At 34.5% G+C, this 18,649-nt stretch overlaps 3 protein-coding genes and 1 pseudogene across 3 annotated transcripts; all 4 read left to right on the top strand.

Moving 5' to 3' along the window:
• The first annotated feature begins 213 nt into the window (after window positions 1–213).
• LOC142643801 (subtilisin-like protease SBT3) lies at window positions 214–2,696 on the top strand (annotated as a pseudogene).
• A 7,149-nt stretch (window positions 2,697–9,845) lies between these two features.
• Window positions 9,846–10,664, top strand: LOC142643216 (auxin-responsive protein SAUR22-like). The gene has a single exon (XM_075817758.1). The coding sequence runs from the start codon at window positions 9,929–9,931 to the stop codon at window positions 10,211–10,213; it is 285 nt and encodes a 94-aa protein (XP_075673873.1). The 5' UTR covers window positions 9,846–9,928; the 3' UTR covers window positions 10,214–10,664.
• A 3,770-nt stretch (window positions 10,665–14,434) lies between these two features.
• Window positions 14,435–15,281, top strand: LOC142643206 (auxin-responsive protein SAUR21-like). The gene has a single exon (XM_075817749.1). The coding sequence runs from the start codon at window positions 14,509–14,511 to the stop codon at window positions 14,809–14,811; it is 303 nt and encodes a 100-aa protein (XP_075673864.1). The 5' UTR covers window positions 14,435–14,508; the 3' UTR covers window positions 14,812–15,281.
• Window positions 15,282–17,259: 1,978 nt separating this feature from the next.
• Window positions 17,260–17,858, top strand: LOC142643207 (auxin-responsive protein SAUR21-like). The gene has a single exon (XM_075817750.1). The coding sequence runs from the start codon at window positions 17,352–17,354 to the stop codon at window positions 17,652–17,654; it is 303 nt and encodes a 100-aa protein (XP_075673865.1). The 5' UTR covers window positions 17,260–17,351; the 3' UTR covers window positions 17,655–17,858.
• The last annotated feature ends 791 nt before the right edge of the window (window positions 17,859–18,649 follow it).

Raw genomic sequence — 18,649 nt, 5'->3', positions numbered from 1 at the left:
CCACTCTGCGGTTATTATTCACACACAGTGGTGAACAGTGCGCCATGTCTCTGTTGAAATTTGTGCGCAGGAAAAAAAAAATAAAAATAAAAAGGTATGAAACGGTAAAATCTCAAACGCAAACGCCAACCCCTCTATCCAAATCCACCCTCATTATTATATATAGATCTTTCCATTCTCATTGTTTACTAACCTTATAGCCTATCACTACTATAACCATGAAGATGAGTTTCTCCCATCTGATTTCACAGTGTTCACTACTTGGGCTGCTACTATTTCTACTTGCTATTGTCAATGCAGTGCCCAAATCCGAAGAATACAAAACATACATCATACATATGGACCATACTCACAAGCCTACGTCTTTCTTAACCCATGAGTCATGGCATCGTTCCATCCTAAAATCATTGTTGTCATCTCCTGCTAATGATGATGACAAAGAACTCTTGTTGTACTCATACAGCCATGTCATGCACGGTTTCAGTGCAAGGCTCACACCCTCTCAACTAGCTGAGATTGAGAAATCTCCAGCTCACCTTGCCGCATTCCCAGGGTCCACTGGCAAGCTAACGACAACTTACTCCCCTAAGTTTCTGGGGCTACAACAAAACTTTGGCATATGGCCTGCTGCCTCATATGGAGAAGATGTGATTGTAGGCATTATTGATTCAGGAATTTGGCCAGAGAGAGAGGGTTTTAATGACGAGGGTATGTCACCAGTGCCACAAAGATGGAAGGGAGAGTGTGAGAATGGCACAGCATTTTCCCCTTCATATTGCAACAGGAAGCTCATTGGGGCTCGATCTTTTAGCAAAGGAATACGGGCTAAAGGTCATGACATATCCAAGGAAGAGGAATTTGATTCTGCGAGAGACTTTGTGGGTCATGGTTCACACACTGCATCCACAGCAGTAGGTAATTATGTGCCCGGTGTAAGTCATTTTGGATATGCAAGAGGCACAGCCGTAGGGGTGGCTCCGCGTGCACATCTTGCCGTCTACAAAGTTGCTTGGCTAAAAGGACAGGTTGAATTACCTGATGTTATTGCTGGCATGGAACAAGCAATTCTTGATGGGTTGATATCATGTCTCTGTCTCTTAACTTTCATGGTCAGATACCTTATTTCGCTGATGCCATTGCCAAAGGTTCTCTTTCTGCAGTTGAGAAAGGGATTTTTGTTGTTTGTTCTGCCGGCAATGACTATGATTTCGGAACAGTAACCAATGCAGCACCTTGGATAGCAACTGTTGGGGCTGGCACACTTGATCGAAGTTTCCATGCAACAATGACTCTAGGAAATGGGGTTCCCATTGAAGGTACATCGTACTTTCCAGAGAGTGTTTTCATTACTGATATACCTTTGTACTATGCCAAAGGGAACCTGAGCAAAACAATTTGCAATGACAAAGCATTGGATATAAAGGACGTTTCTGGGAAGGTAGTCCTCTGTGATTATAGCACCAACATTACTACTTCTCAACAGATTTTGGAGGTCCAAAGGGCAGGTGCTTTTGCGGCTATCTTCTTGACAGATGCATCATTCTCTTTATATGCAGAAAAATACTACATTCCCAGCCTTATTCTGCCAACTGCTTCAGGGACTTTGGTTAAAGAGTATGCAACAAAGGTGAGAAACCCAAAGGTGAAAGACATGAGATTTGTGTTAACAAGGTATGGGACAAAGCCTGCACCTCAAGTGGCCAATTACTCTTCTAGAGGACCCAGCCCAGTCAGTCCAGGAGTTTTAAAGCCAGATATTCTCGCTCCAGGAGATGATGTGGTAGCCGCCGTTGCCCCTACCATACCATATATCCAAGTCGGCAAATATAATTTGTCTTCAGATTATCAACTTATGTCAGGCACATCAATGGCTACACCACATGTTGCTGGTGTTGGAGCTTTGCTGAAATCAATCCACCCCAAATGGAGCCCAGCAGCTATCCGATCAGCTATAATGACCACGGCCTATGCTGAAGACAATACAGGCACAGTTTTTAAAAGTCAACTATTAGATCTTGAATCTGCCTCACCTCTAGAGTTTGGGGCTGGCCACATTAACCCAAATAAAGCCATGGATCCTGGCCTCATCTATGACATGGGTTTGCAAGATTATATTGAGTTTTTGTGTGGCTTAGGGTACACTAAAAAGCAAATGAGTGTTATCCTTAGGCAAACTCAATGGAGTTGTAGCAACAAATCTATTCATGATCTAAACTATCCCTCTTTCATGGCTGTACTCCAAACCAAAACGAGATATCCAGTGACAATGAAATTTAGCAGGGTTGTGACAAATGTTGGAAACAATAAAGCTGCAGTTTACCGAGCACATTTGGAGAACATTCCCACAGGATTGAGAATAAGTGTCAAACCAAGGACCCTTACATTCACCCGCAAATATCAGACTCGAAGTTTTGTTGTCAGCGTTGAGCTCGATAAGGAATTTCCCTCCGTAATTTATGGTTTTCTCAAATGGGTTGATCAAGATAGTCACATAGTGTCAAGCCCCATAGTGGCTATCAGTTTATAATTGATAATATTAGCATATTCACTTGCTCAACAGTCAACACTACCAATTGTTGAGAGTGTCTTAGCTATTTGTCTTCCCAATTTAAGTATATGTTGGCTTTGTGATATGAGACTGAAGTTGGTATGTATGTTTTAATATTTATCAATAATAGAAAGTCGTTATTTATTAGAAGCAGTGAAATTACAACAACGAAGGTTAAAAAAAAGTGAAATAATTTAGCTTCTCATTCTAAAAGGTATATTCAATTCTAATATAATTTTTTTTGTTAACTTCCAAAATATTTTTTTGCTTTTAAATAGTAATCACCTAACTTTGCTAATATTTTGTTCATCCATAAGATTAGAACCCTAAGTCTTTAAAATATATTTCATTCAGTGTTGCAAACTCATGTGATAGAAGATATAAAATTAAGGAGGTGTTTGGTAGTGGTGTTTAAACAATAGTTTTTAATGTTTAAATATTACAACATATATTTTCATAACACTTTTTAACTTACACATATTTTCACAATACTTAAACAACAGTACCAAAAATCTCTAACCAAACGGGCCTTAATTTTAAAAAACATGTTGGTATGTCCCAAATTGGTTGTTTTAAACAAGGACGAAACAGGGCAGCTTTAGGAATTGCTACACGATAGTTCATTATGAGTATTTATTGCCAATATTGGTAGTTATGATTATTTTATTTTGTTAAGTTTGTCTAAATTTTTATTTTTATGCAGTTAACATTATATATTTGTCATTGTGTTTATAAAAATATTTTCAACTAAATGACTAAACTCAACTCATTGGCTCTATATTAATTATTGACGCACACAACCACACTCTTTCATACATAAAATAATTCACTAAGTGTTTACTTAACCAATCAAATGCTTGAATAATCACTAACTTTGCAATTTTTTTCTTGAATTTTTCTAACTTTATGACAAAAAGTTATTATAGCATGATAACTATACACACTCATGTTACAAATCCTCTCTATTTCCTAATTATTAAATTATATAAAATTATATTATATTATATTTATATTGTACACACAAACATCCACATACACGTCATTATTCACACAAACGACATTATAAAAAAAATAATGCACACAATCAATATTAGACACACTCATACATACATATAATAAAAATTTATAATAAAGAATGACACTAACAATTCACAAACACTTGCTCTTACTTTAGAGTAAAAAATACTTATAATAAAAGTATATAAGATTTAAGTCAGGTTGTGCAAAAATATTTTTTTAAAAAAAATTAATGTATTAAACTAACAAAAAAAATATTATATATATATATATATATATATATATATATATATATACATATATATTTTTTGAAGTCAGGGGGTTCATTTGAACCCCTGAACAAAGAGTAGGGCCGCCCCTAGGACAAAACCCTCTTATACTTTTACCTTAGTATTTAACAAGAAAAAAAGAAAAGAAAAGAAAATGAGGCATATGATTGAGAAGCTACCTAATGCAACCTAGGTAATTTCTTAAACCCCTAATTTTAATTACGGCTTAATCAATGAAGGCTAATTTATCAATTAATGCCAAATATACATAATTAACCAATATTAATATAAGCATAGTTACCAACAATTGCATGGATAAGCACAACAAGCATGTCAAATGACCAATTCATAGGAAATAAGATAAGAAAACCAAAGATAACACCAGTTGTGTTATCAAAGAAAACAAAAACCCCGAGAATCGAATGAAAAAATCTCTTCATGACTAGCCACCAAAATGATCCACTAAGTATAGATATAGTTGTAGTACAAATTGACAAACACAACCCTGCAATTTTGAACTCGAGCCCTCTATGCTCCCACTTGCAACCAATTTCGCCAAGTCTTTTCTCTAACTTAGTCTTCAGATCCACAACCAATCATTGGTTGCATCTTCAGGCCACCATGACTGAAATTGGGAAGCTCCAATGATTCTCAAGGCTCCAAACATCACTCACAAAATTCAGGAGATATTGGGTGTGAAGTATTTCATCTCGTTTTGACGATTTGGCTATGGTAAGAGGGAGAAGGTAGAGAGAGGCGAGGCGTTTGGCTCTCACAATTTGGTAGTTTCTCTCAACTTTCAAATGTGAATTAAGGTTTAATGTCATAGGAATCGAAATTAGACTCCTATAGGTTGGGAAAAGGCTGAAATGGTAGAGAAGATCGTGACTAAATTCTCTGCTATTCAAACATTTTCGATTCCACAAGAGTCAAGAGAAACTATGGCGAAACCATCTTAACTGATTTTCAAATGCAAGCCATGTGTCTAGGTCGTGAGACCGAAATATAATTTTGGTCGACCGAAATATAATTTTGGTCAACCAAAATTCCTCTTCCAGCAAACCAAATTTTCAACACTAGAACAATGAACCCCAAATACAAGATAGCCCACTCAAAACAAATTACAATGTATAAGAAAAGAAAATAACAACCAAATTTTGATACAAAATTAGCCAACAAAAACTCAAAACTTAACAATGATCATACACAAGAAAAGAATAATAGTTAAGAATACGTGTTCTATATGTGTGTGTGTGCGCGCGGACATGTTTTGCACCCTGAACTATAACTCTTGTTATACTTTACACCCTAACACTAAGTTTTTTATTAACTTTGGATGGAAACCCAAAGTTTATGGTGCAAAGTTTAATCAATAGTATAGTTTATAGTAATAAAGTGTAATTTTTTTCTTTATTTTTAGAGAATTGAGAAGTGGGGCAATTGGGTATTTTCACGTAATGTTATACTTTTCCATTCAATTTAACAGCAAACTAAAAGTTGAAATACAAAATGTAACAATAATCATAATTTAGAGGGCAAAATGTGCATTCGAAAAGTTTATAATGCAAAGTGTAATCTGAATAATAGTTTAAAGTGATAAAGAGTAATTCTTCCAAAAATCTATTCATACAATAATTGTTGGGAGTTATACGAGAGCAAGATTTAACAAACAAATGCAGCTGAATTGTTCTCGGAATTGTAGTCACGTACGACATTGACAAGTGTGACTAAGGCATGAGGTTCAACCTAGCTCATCCTCATACCGAAGAGCCAGTTTCTTTAGCTTATCCTAATGCAAGGATACGTACAATTCATCATCCACTTACGTTAAGTGGTCCTGATCTTTTGAACCACACTAAATGCGCTTGCGTGATGATTGAAAAATGACTATGTTAAGAAGCCACCAACTTTGCTACCTAAATGGGAATACAATTCAACTGTTACTAGGAGAATCTAGGACATGTTTGCAGCCATTGTTTTTTTGGCAGTTTCTTTTTGAAGAAAGTGGGCAAAAATTAATGGCCAGTATATTCTTCTAAGTAGTTGGCTTGTAATGATGGGAGGCACAGAATCTTCTTTACGCTTCTACTCATCAATTTATGGTGGCGGTTTTGGCGAAAGCAATCAATCAAATGCCTTGAAAATAAATGTGTTTTATAAGTCAATGATGGTCAGGCAGACTATGAGAAAAGTTCATATCCAGGTGCTTGTCCTGATTGCTCTCTCTTACTTTAAACCAGTTTAAAAGAATCGATCTCTTCCAATTTATTACATTGTTAGTTTGTAACTTATAACTATCGCAGATTCTTGGTATAATGGTCACTCTACAAGTATAAGTACTTATAAGGGAGTTTCATAAACATATACACTTAAACTAAACAATAATAAAATTTCTACCTTTGTATAAAATAAAATAAAAAGTTTGTAACTCATAAAACTATTCATGTTTATAATTTAAACAAGTCACTTAACTGACTTAATCAATCATGTAAAAAAAGATACATGTGAATAATTTTTTCAATTGCCACATAATGTTTGGAGGAATTGGATTGAAGGAATTTTCTACCAAACTAGTTTGGAAGTAAACTTTTTCCTTACAAAAATATTTTTTTTCATGTGATTTCGAGAACAAGAATAACAAACTGAATAAAACATGTTTAATGCATAAATAATTACAAACAATTAAATATACTCATGGACTGGATGGATGCATAATGATAAATGCAAATAGACACTAATCATGCCACCACACACAAACAAAATATTTTCAGGTTGTTGTATTTAATTACTCAAATTTAGAGTAGTAAATATGGATGACAATTAGGTAAAATAGATTGTTGGAAGTTGAATATTCTTAATTTCAGTCTTGGGGTTTATAATTTTATAATGGGCTAGGAAGACTCTTATTATCTTTTTCCTCATAAGAACTAAGGTTTTTGGTTGTTGGATTTTAGGGGGGAAAAAAGGCAATCTTGAGTTTTGTCCTTAGTTGGATAATAGGATTAGCTGCTTTAATGATAGTTTTGGGTAATTCTTTGATCAATCTCATGTTTCTAGGTCTTACCTTAAGGAAATACTCTCCAAGGAGCTTGCAAAATTTGTGAGATTTGGTCAGAATGCTCTAAAAGTAGCCAGCCTACTTATTTTAGCTTAAGGTGCTTATTTTGGGTTTTATGGAAATTTGAAATCTTGAAGCAAATACGACATGCCAATATTTATCTTTGTGTTCATGGCTAGCACATAGACTTACTCGTAATTAACCTTTAGCTTTTACAAGTGTTCTCAGCTTACTTTATATATGCCAACTTTTAATTCATGAATAAACCCAAATAGACCCACTCTTAACTCTCTAAACCACACTCCTTCAATCTCCCAAATTTATATATCTATATAATATCTAAAAGTTGAGATGTAATATTTATTGTTACTATATTTTTATTAAGTCACATCAGTGTAGTAAAACTAAAATGCATTATGTTTCTTTAAAAAAAAAATTCCTTATAACAAATATAGAATCTAATACACTGTATAAATTATATCTTGTTAGAAAATAATCAATATTATTTTAAGAAGAGTTTGAGACTAACACTTATAAGTCTCATTTATTATTTAAGAAATAAGAGTGAATAAAAAATGACCTATCAAAAAACAGGGGTGAAAAAAAAAATGCTCGCATTCAATTAAGTCGACTACAAGCACTATTGAAGTGGTAGTGCAACTGTGACATGAAGGCCCATTTCACAAAGCCCAAGCTGCCATGAGGCCCATGACAATTGACAATACCAAGACGCAAGACCATTACATGTAGCAATTCGTTCTAAGGCCTCCGAACTTAAAAGCTTTTTATTATCGCAGAAGGCAAAATCCCAACAAACCTAACATTGAAAGAAGCCCAGTCAGATGAAGAAACGTTGAAAGAAGGCCATTAGGAACACGTTTGGACCAATAATTTGGCAAATTAAAGTCAAAACACTAAATGCAAAATAACTGATAAATAGTTCAACCAATAAAAAATCCTTTGGGTGAATAAGAGATTTAGGTTTGATCCCTACTTGATCAGATAATAAAAATAATTATTAAGAGCGGATATTATAAGTTGAAAATCTTTTTGAAAATAAATAATAATTTAATTGCCAATTAATATAGATTTTGAATTTGAATTATAAATTAATATTTCAAATCTCATAATTAATTCATATCAATCAATACTTTTTCACGCATTGCGCGAGTCTGCAACTGGTAAAATACACTGCTTGAGCCATCAACAATCTCACTTCTTGCTTCAATAGATCGTAGAAAGCTGCACTCATTCAAATCAGTAGAGACAATTTTGGAGATGCACATACATCTGCCTATTTATTTTCCTTTCTCGCAGAAGACGTGGGGGCTGGATTAATTGTCTATTGTTGCAAAGCGTTACTGACAGAATGTTATACAGTTTTCTATCAAGTGTAAAGTGAAGAACACCATTTTATTTTCTTTATATTCTATAATAAATCTAGTCCTCATTGTTTTTCATTTAATAGGACATGATGTTTAATGTACTGGGTAGCACTTTCCTAATTTGGAGGCATCTTTAAGTAATTTACTTAAGGATATAGTGTGTATGTACCCACTGTTCCACACCGACTGAAATCGTGTTTGTTAAAAATGTGAGATTTTACTATTTCACCATTTCACAATTTTAACTGAAATTGTGTTTTCAAATCATGAAAACACTATTTCAATGGTGATGAATACGGCAGTGTGTGATAAGCTGTGTACAACAAGATTTATCGTATGCTTAACTACCTTTTTTTCGTTGTTATTTTTAATTTTCTTCAGACAGTCAGAAGGTAGAGCTAAGTTGAGCTAACCAAAACTAAATCAAGAGCACCAAACTCGACTAAACTATTATCTACTAGATTTCTTTTTTCCTGGTTGTACATTGAAAGGTTTTCCAAGTTCACTTTATTGCATGGGATAATGCAGAGGATGAACATTAGACTCGAGAATTGTTATTGGGTTATTGATGAATTGTAAGTGAATAATATGGATTAGATATAGCACAGCCTACAGGCATTGTGGTGCCTGCAGCCAACATTGCTGACATGGTTGCTAGGATCATGGGAAAAATGAGTCGCTAAGAGAGCTCTCAAGTTGGATTCTAAGAATGTTTGGATATATATGTGCTATGTTATCAAACGTATATGCCAGATGTGGTATGTGAAATGAGATTGAGCAGTTGAGGGAATAAGTTGACTGTAGGATGCAACATTTGATTCTGAGAGAGAAAAAAATACAGGATAACCATGGCTTATCATTTAAGAGACGAGACAATATAAACAAACCTTAAACTATCATAAATTGTTTTATATCTTAAACCCTTTTGAGTCACAGGTAATTGATATTGCCCAACTTCAAGTTTGAGACGCATGCCAATAATTGTCTTGCCATTGTGCAATAATGTCATCAGTAACAGACAAATTTGATTATGTATTTTGAATGGTTTGGGTTTCAATGAGGACCATGCATAAGACACACTCCTTATGCCCTTCACAAGGGTTTTTTGTAGTACCAAAGCTACAAGTGCATGCTCTTCACAAGGGTATGTCGTGCAACCAATGTACAAAAGCAATAAATGATGGTGATTTTGGCTTTGAATATGTTGTTTAATTCAATTGTCTTCAGCCTCAATTTTTCTGTCTGGAAATAAATAGACTTATATGTCCTCCTATGGACCAATCACCCAAAGTTGTCCACAAGAGGTTTCTTTTGTTCATATCTCTTACATATCAAGCGGCTCTCTTGTGGTTTGTTCGCCAAGAAATATAGTCTCAATCAATAACAATTTCTCAATGATGATTTGTAGACAGGACCATGTGATCCTGCAAGTGCTTGTGTCTTGGGCTTATCTCCACCTGATTGACTCCACACCACTCATCCACATACCAAAGATTCTTTAGACAACCTTTCATCTATATATACTAAACCAAAGTAAACAAATTCCACAGCCAAATCATATCCTCACAATCTCTTCTAGCAAGTATTTTTCTTTCTTCTCCCAAATCAATTGTGAACTAAATCCTCTTCTAAATTCATAACATAGACAGAAATGGCTCTTCTATTGCCTGGTATTCTGCATGCTAAGCAGATTATCTGCAGGTCTGTTTCTGGTCTTGCTAAAAATGTTCCAAAAGGCTACATTGCAGTCTATGTTGGAGAGGAACAGAAGAAGCGGTTTGTGGTACCCATATCATACCTGAATCAGCCTTCATTTCAAGAATTGCTAAGTAAGGCAGAGGATGAATTTGGGTTTCATCATCCCATGGGTGGCCTTACAATTCCCTGCAGAGAAGACATCTTCATCAATATCACTTCTCGCTTAAATGAATTTTAGTACATGGCACTAAAATTGATCAGAGCAGATAAAATTGTGCATTTCTTCTCTTTGTCAGAATGCATAGAGCAAGAAATGTCTACCCAAGTGATGAAAAATCACTGCAGTTTCTCAAGGAAATAAGTCTACTTAAGGTCACTTGGGTAGACATTTTCCTAGGATCATTCAGACTAAGCATATTCTCCAATGGGTGCAGACGACTCAAGGTCACCATATGTATCAGAAGGCCTTACTTCAATGCCTGCCATGATCTCACTGGTTTCTTGAATCACTCACAAGAAAGATGAAAGACATGAAAACCACTAGCCCATTAAACATGAACTGTCAGACAAATTAAAGAAAAAGCCATTCCTCTTGAGTTTTGAATTAAGAGAATTGATTTATTCGTTCATTTCATTGTAAAATTTTGTTGTCTATGATGAAATTAAGGATTCTGAACTTTCCAAGAAAATACATCAAATAGAAGATCTTTCTTTCTTCTCATATAATTTTCTCTTTGATGGAAATGTCATTACAAGCTTTCACCATGAATTTGCAGACTCAATTCATCTTCTTTTCCTCACTTTTGCCCTTTCATTTGCGACCAATTAAACAAGATGGAATAACAGGCCTATTATTTTTATTTTAGTCAGTACTTGAGTATCAATCCTTTTTTAATATTTTGTGGTTTCCCCTTTTAATACTTTGTTTTAATTAGCAGGACTGGGAAACATGGGGACTATTTGGGTTACATCCAACATGTGCACATAGAAGATATTAGTTTAAATTATTTGTAGGACTCATGAGGCTTATTTGGGTAACATGCAACATATGCAGATAGACCATAGTAGTATACTTTCGATGTGCCTTAAGTTTTTTCGCCACGCATTTGCCAAGATTATTCTCATTCAGCCTAACCATATTCCCCAATGTGTGCAGATGCCTCAAGAGGCTACAATATATTAAAAGACCACCTTTCTGTTTATATTGGAGAAACCAAAATGAGGAGTTTTTTTTGTCCAAAGTCCATACTTAGATTCCTTCATTTCATTGTAAATTTTACATGTTCTATATGAAATTCAGAAGTCAGAACTTCCCATGCAAATATATCAAATAGATTTTTTTTTTTTCTTGCTTTCCATAATTATTTTTTTCTCTTTCAACAAGGCTCACTTCAATAATCATAAAAAGTTGATTACTGAGTTCTTCAATAACCATATGTAGTTTGTGTCCTAGCCATCCCAGGTTTGGTTTGTCGAATGAGAAACAGGACTTTAAGGTAGAATTGAAAAAACATATGGAAGTGAGGAAGTCATTCTGACTGATATGATCAACTGAAACTGATATATATATATATATATATATATATAATTTGGTAAAGCTGTTCAGCACTTCAGCATAACCATTGCTTTCTTGATCTTGCCCCTAAAAGCTTCACTTGTTTTCCTTTTTTATCTTTTACCTTCATAATGTAACTATGCTTTTCAATTTCATCTTACCTGTTGCTAGTGGTAGAGCCAGGAATTTGTATTTGAGGGGCCAAATACAACATGATATGATTAAATTTTGTGTGTATGTATTGTATTCATAATATGCATGATACTCTAAAATAATATAAAAATTATCATGTTCAATTGATTCCTCCAAATCCCTTCCATTTTTTGTTGGACGTGTGACATGTTCCATTTATTTGATTTTTGAATGTTGCACATCTTATATCTAAATAAAAATTAGAGGGAATGAAATGATTCAATAGGAGAGCCCAAATAGGACAATTAAAGTACAAATATTTAAATAAATAAGTAAAAACTAACAAATTGAAGATTGCTAAAAACTAGAAAAATAATCATGGAATGCAAATGAGAAATATATTTATATAATATCTAAAAACTAAATCGTAGCATTTATCATTGCTACACTCCTATTAAGTTAGTATCGCATTTCGAACTATTTGATCCATTCGGTCTACTTCAGTCAATTCTGGTCCATTTAGGTCCATTTTGTCCACTTTGATTCACTTCGGTCCATTTGGTCCACTCAGTCCACTTCGTCTACTTCGGTCAATTCCAGTTTTTTTAGTCCATTTCGGTTTATTCAGTCTATTTCGGACTACTTTGGCCCATTTCAGTCCTTTTCGTCCATATGGTCTTTTTTGATCCATTTTGGTCCACTTTCGTCCAACTCTTGGCCATCTCAGCCTGTGACCACCATTGAACTGCCAGTCAGATACTCCCTCTCAGCCTCACCATGGGTCTTGGCTCTACTAAAGCTAATCCTAATTTTCTTAATTTCAAATTTTGAGACTTTTATATTGTTAACTGAAATGGGAGGGTGAAGAAGGTAAAGATGTATAGCTAGTCTTAACAGTTAATTTGATGGCATGTTTCATGAAGTATATAATTAGAACAAAACAAAAGCTATATAATCTCCATATGTTCTTATAGACAATCTAAAATATGATGAGCCAAATATTTTTAATGATGACCAATTTGAAATGTCCATCAAATTATCACTGCTTGGGACTTGAGGAGGCTGATTTCACAGATTAAATTATTGTTAAGTACAGATAGAAATGATGGTCATGTACATTGTCCAGCCATGAATACCAAGTATAATCAGGATGGTCACAACCATAGATAGATGCTCTGTACCGAATTTAGACTTCTCTATTCAAGAATATATATATCAAAACAATATTGCTGCTTCCTTTCTTTCTTTCCTCATTATATAATAAAACAAAATATGAGCATTATTTTTCCAGAAGTTTCTTAATACTTTTCTCTGCCGCTTTGGAACATTCCCATTTTATTGGATCTAGTGGGTTTATTAGAACCTGTTTTGGAGGAACAGAATTGAATGACCCACAATGGATAATTGGCCTTTACATGCGGTGTAGAACTTTGTTAGTTATATGAGCCATGGTTTTGATTGGTGAGTTGTACCTTAGAAATTATGATGAAATAAGTCTATTATCACTTAGCATTTAATCAGATCATTACAATTCTACATCCTAGACAACCAACACTAAGCATAATAGAGATGGTCAATAATTGATCATTATGGCTAGCTGGGAATGGTCGAGCTGATAGAAATTTGTTTTGCCCAAACAGAATAAAAAATTTTCTTTATCAGAGACATGGCTTGCTGAATTTGGTGGTTCTGGTCAAGTTTGGTTGAGATGTTAGCAGCATAGAACATCATCACATGCTAGGTGGTTTGGTGCTCCCACTTCAATTTATCTCCCTTTCAGATTAAGGTCCTGGTCATATAATCATAATACTTCCCCTCTATGCATTAAGCAACATCATCACATGAAGTGACAATCTGTTTGTGATGAAAATATAAGTGGACAATGTGGGCCTCTGTTGCTTGCTCAGTATTTGTGAGGTTAATATTGATGAATCACAGCAAATAGGTCAGAGCATGAAATTAACAAGACCTTGAGGGAGGCAAAATCATACGACCCCTCTTGAAAAATGTCCTTTAATGGTCCCCCCAGTGGTACATTTCCCCTTAACACTGTTTCCAATTGACATTGATGGCCACATAATAGATGCATTTCACATTAATGTACTTAAAGACCGACAAATTCTAGTGGTTTTAATTTGGAAATCTTATTAAATGCAGTTCTCTTTCTTGCATATTGTGAAAACTCTTGCAGGTAGCTGCTGCTTTTCAAGTTTTTACAGTTTGGTGTCTTATTTTCATTTTAATGTTTCACTGAATTTTTTCCCCCAATGTTCCAATTGTGGTTATTCAAGCTAACTCAGAAGGTATTTGATCTTTGAGGAAACGATCACACAATAGTTTTTTAAATTATCCAGTGCATGAAATGATGACTTTACATCTCCTATTCTAAAGAAATGAAACCCTAAGTAAGTTAAGGTTTCATAATCTAAAAAGTAACAAGAGGTTGGCCAATTAACTCAACAGAAGGTTTCTCTTATCCACATCTCTTATATCCAAGAGGGGGGTGGGGGGGCTTGTAGGTTGTGCTCCCTGTTGAAATGGTTAGGCATAAGTCTTCTATAAAGTACAATTTGAATCAGGACAAGTTCTTGATTATCAGTTGGAAGACAAAACCATGTGATCCTTCATATGACTGTCTCTCACTAATATACACCCAAATTCCTCACAACTGACACCACTCAAATTAATTTTAGAGATTTTCCCACACCCATTTTTCATCTATAAATACACAGGTTATTCCATAGCCAAATCAGGTCCTCTTATTCCCCACTAGCAAATATTTACCTGCATTTTTTCCTCCCAACTCATTTGTGAGCTTCAACCTTTTCCAAAGTGTTAATATATAAATGGCTATCCGAGTTCCTGCCATCATGCAAGTTAAGCAGATTCTCCGCAGGTCTGTTCTGAGTAGTAAAGAAGCAGCTTTTACTGCCAAGAAAGTTCCAAAAGGTTACTTTGCAGTCTATGTTGGAGAGGAACAGAAGAAGCGATTTATTCTACCTATATCATACCTGAATGAGCCTTCATTCCAGAAGTTGCTTAGTAAAGTTGAGGACGAATTTGGATTTGATCATCCAATGGGTGGTCTAACAATTCCCTATGGAGAAGATGTCTTCATGGATCTCACTTCTCGCTTAAATGGATCATGATTCATAACACTGAGATCAATCAGCAGGGACAGATTTATGGATTCACGCACATTTATGCCTCCTTTCAGAGAAGAATTAGATGGCATGCATGTTTACACCCACTTGAGAACAGCACTGCTGTATCTTAAAAACATATCAATTTGTCATGGACTATTCAGCCAAGCAGAAGCAGCTGTGGATGGCTCAACTTGGAAACACACAAAGGAGGTGCTTCATGATTCCAACTTCATCCAATGGAAGGTTCTCACAGAACCTCATGCAGAGAATCCTTAAGTGATCGACTTGTGTTTTGGATACCTCAGGAGAGAAATGAAAGACTTGATACTGAGTATTGAAAACATGAACTTTTCAACATTCTTAACCCAAAAATCTATCTGTTCAATTTTGAAGTAAGAGTTTAGATTATTTCATAACTCATTGTAAAATTCTTTTTTTTTAATGGTTATGAAAGTTGGGAATCATATCAAAAATTTCTGTGCAAATATTTCATACAAAATTATTTTTTCTTTCTGCAAAATCTGCTTCCATTTGATGGCAATGCAGTACAAGTAATCATGAAAAAATATGCAGATTCAATATCAGCTGCAAGCAAATGTGAATAATATTTATCATATATTTATGGATGTGTATTAGCTCCTTTACTTCAGATTCTGTGAAACAATCATTTACATTTAAAAGTTCAGGTCAAGTCTACCAAAGGCTAACAATTCTAGCAAGACTTAGTTTTCAATAGCCATATGGACCTATACATAGGTGGAGCTAGGGGGGGGCTGGCCCCCCTAGCTTTTGAAATTTTCCATTAATAATCTTTTACATTTGATAATAAATCTAAAAATTACACAAAAATGTATTTACCGGCCCCTCCTGAGAAAATTTCTTGGCTTCGCCACTAGACACCTATACATTTCTCTTTTATGCAATGGCCATATACATTTAAATATACTGATCACATTGTATTTTTCTCCTTTCTATATATGATCACCTATTTCGCCTGTTCACTAAGACTTGTTGACCAAGAGGAACGTGAATGTCTTTAAGTCCAACCTTTTATTATATCCTCTTCCTTTCTAATTAGTACATTGACTTCAGAAGTATGATGTATATCTGGGTAATATTTAACAGATGCAAACAAAACATTCAGTATAAATCTAGATGCAGTTTTGCTAAAAAAAGGGACCCTTAGAATATGGACAACCACATGAACTTAATTTTCATGAGGCTAAGCTTGTTAGTCTTTCTTTCTAAATAAATAGATCATACCAAAGGTCAAGGGAGAAAAATGGGGTAAAAAAAGATTAAATTTGTTTTGCCTGTAGTCAGCACCCAAAATGACATTTCTACTGATGATTCTTGTGTAGGCCACTTACAAGGCCAGATATCGACCTAGATATAAAATGGTTGCAGTTGAACTACTTGTAGGACACACTTCATGTGATCTTCATGGGGGTTTGTCTTCGAAGTCATTGTAATAAGGCACCAAAAAGTCAGTGAGTTAGATTGAGGACATCTTATTTAGTACTTTTTTCTTCCTCAACTTAAGCCATGATGATCCAAGTACAAATCTTCAGATATTCCCATGTTTCTTACTATTGGAAATACCACTTTCATTTTTAAACATAAATGAATGTCTAATACTCTATTGGCAAAAATCAGGGTCTTTACTGATACAAATATCTTTTCTTTCGGATATTTTGATTGCAGTGAGGTTAATGGTTAACTCATCAAAATTTGTTCTGAGAAGAATATACTATGTCAGGGAAGCTTTATCAAAAGTTTTATTTGCCTCAAATACACGAGGCTAAACCTAGTGTTTTTTGCATCAATCTTTAGCTTTTATGTACAGTTTTCTAAAACCTCACATTTTGAAAGTACAAGTATACATTAGCACACGTTTAACAAAAAGCTAAACAAAATGATGCCAGACACACATTTATGGAAAAGTTATGAGTAAGATTTGCATGATGTTACTGCAGTTCCCTACCAAAAAGGATTAATATGGAAGAGATCATAATTATAGCTAATTGCTTGTCTAAAAGATCCATCATACAAGAGATTAATCTGGTTCCAATTAAATGTTGTTATCTAGACATAATTGACATATATGTCTAAACTTGTCCTTCTTTTGCAGAAGGACAGCCAGTGATTCAGTGTTTTCTCCAATCCATGTGCCTTTCAAATCAATGGGGTCCCCTTGCAGCTGGTTGTTGTCCTGGAAATGCTAGGGCATATTGTATTCCAACAAATATAGGGTCTCAATCACTACCAATTTCTTGATGATTTGTTGGAAGACAGGTCCATGTGATCCTTCAAATTCTTATCCTCTAGCCAAACCCCAGCCAATTCTCCTCTACACCACTCATTCCACAAAAGATAAATTTTCACACACACACACACACCTTCATCTATATATACAGGCAAACATATCATCCAAATCCAAAACAAGTCATCACATCCTTTGATATCAAAATCATTACTTTCTTCTCCCTTTTCTTTTGTGTACTAGACCATTTTTCTTGGCAATATTATATATCCAGAAATCCATGGCCATTCGTTTGCTCGGTGTTATGCATGCTAAGCACATTCTACGACGATCAAACTCATTCGGAAAGCAAGTAGCTTCAACATCTATAGATGTTCCAAAAGGCTACATTGCAATATATGTTGGAGAGAGTGAAAGGAGGCGCTTTGTAATTCCTATTTCATTTTTGAACCAGCCTTCATTTCAAGAATTGCTAAGAAGAGCTGAGGAAGAATTTGGATTTGATCATCCAATGGGTGGCCTTACAATTCCCTGCAGCGAAGACCTCTTCATCAATGTCACTTCTCAATTATATGACTTGTGATATGGTGCCACTAAGATAAAGCAATAGAAAAAATTTTGTAAATCTTTGTTATTTATTTATTTTAGGCAGAAGAAGAGATGGAAATTTTCTATCCACTTAGAATTTTTCAAATATAATTATTACAGTTCCTCCAACATTTTTAAGAAAAATGGTAAACTGTGAACACATTTTGGTTGAAATTTATCTTCTTTTGTTTTTATGATATTTCTAGTCCCTTTTGTATTTTTTTTTTTTTTTTTGCATCGTTTTCCATGAAAAGTTAATACTTCCAGTCAATTCTACCAGAGGCTAACAATTGAAGGAAGGCTTAGTTTCCAATTACCACAAGCTGCAAACCCATGCAATGCATAAAAAAAAATTGACAATTTATTTTTTTGTTAAATGATTAATGAAAATAGTAGATAAGGCTTATAAGTATTACTCTCAAACCCTTCTTAAAATGATGTAATTATTTTCTAACAAAGTATAGTTGATACAATATATAAGATTTTCTAAACTAAGCTATATGTTGAGAATGAGACATGTCAATGAAGCAGCTCCTCTTACTGCACAAACCTTTCCTTCCATAGTATCACCAAAGTGGACTGAAATGGACCAAAGTGGACTTAATGGACCAAGTGGACAGAACTAGACTGAAATGCTATGCTTTAGATTTTAAATATTATATAGATGTGCTCATATACAACATTCTAATATTAATCACATGGCCATTTTCGCCTCTTTTATAGTTGATTTCGCAAGTTCATCTAGACTAAGTAAGAGGAACCAAATGTATTTAACCATTTATTATTTCTGTTTCTGTTTCATTTCCAATTTTTATTTTGGCTAGAAGATTGACTTCGAGAAGAATGATATCAATCTAGGAAATATTAAATAATGCGTCAGATTATATTTAGATATGCAATTTTGAAAAAGAAGGGATCCTAGTAATTTTAAGTCTTACAGTGTATGATCAGTTGATCACATGTACCCAAATCTCATAAGGCTAAGGTTGT

Source organism: Castanea sativa, chromosome 7 (genome assembly GCF_040712315.1).
Source record: "Castanea sativa cultivar Marrone di Chiusa Pesio chromosome 7, ASM4071231v1".
NCBI lineage: Eukaryota > Viridiplantae > Streptophyta > Magnoliopsida > Fagales > Fagaceae > Castanea > Castanea sativa.
The sequence above is the reverse complement of the archived record's forward strand: the minus strand, read 5'-3'. Positions and strand labels throughout refer to the sequence as shown.

Coding starts and splice junctions, on each gene's coding strand:
- LOC142643206 (XM_075817749.1), top strand. CDS start 14,509: ATGGCTATCCGAGTTCCTGCCATCATGCAAGTTAAGCAGATTCTCCGC.
- LOC142643216 (XM_075817758.1), top strand. CDS start 9,929: ATGGCTCTTCTATTGCCTGGTATTCTGCATGCTAAGCAGATTATCTGC.
- LOC142643207 (XM_075817750.1), top strand. CDS start 17,352: ATGGCCATTCGTTTGCTCGGTGTTATGCATGCTAAGCACATTCTACGA.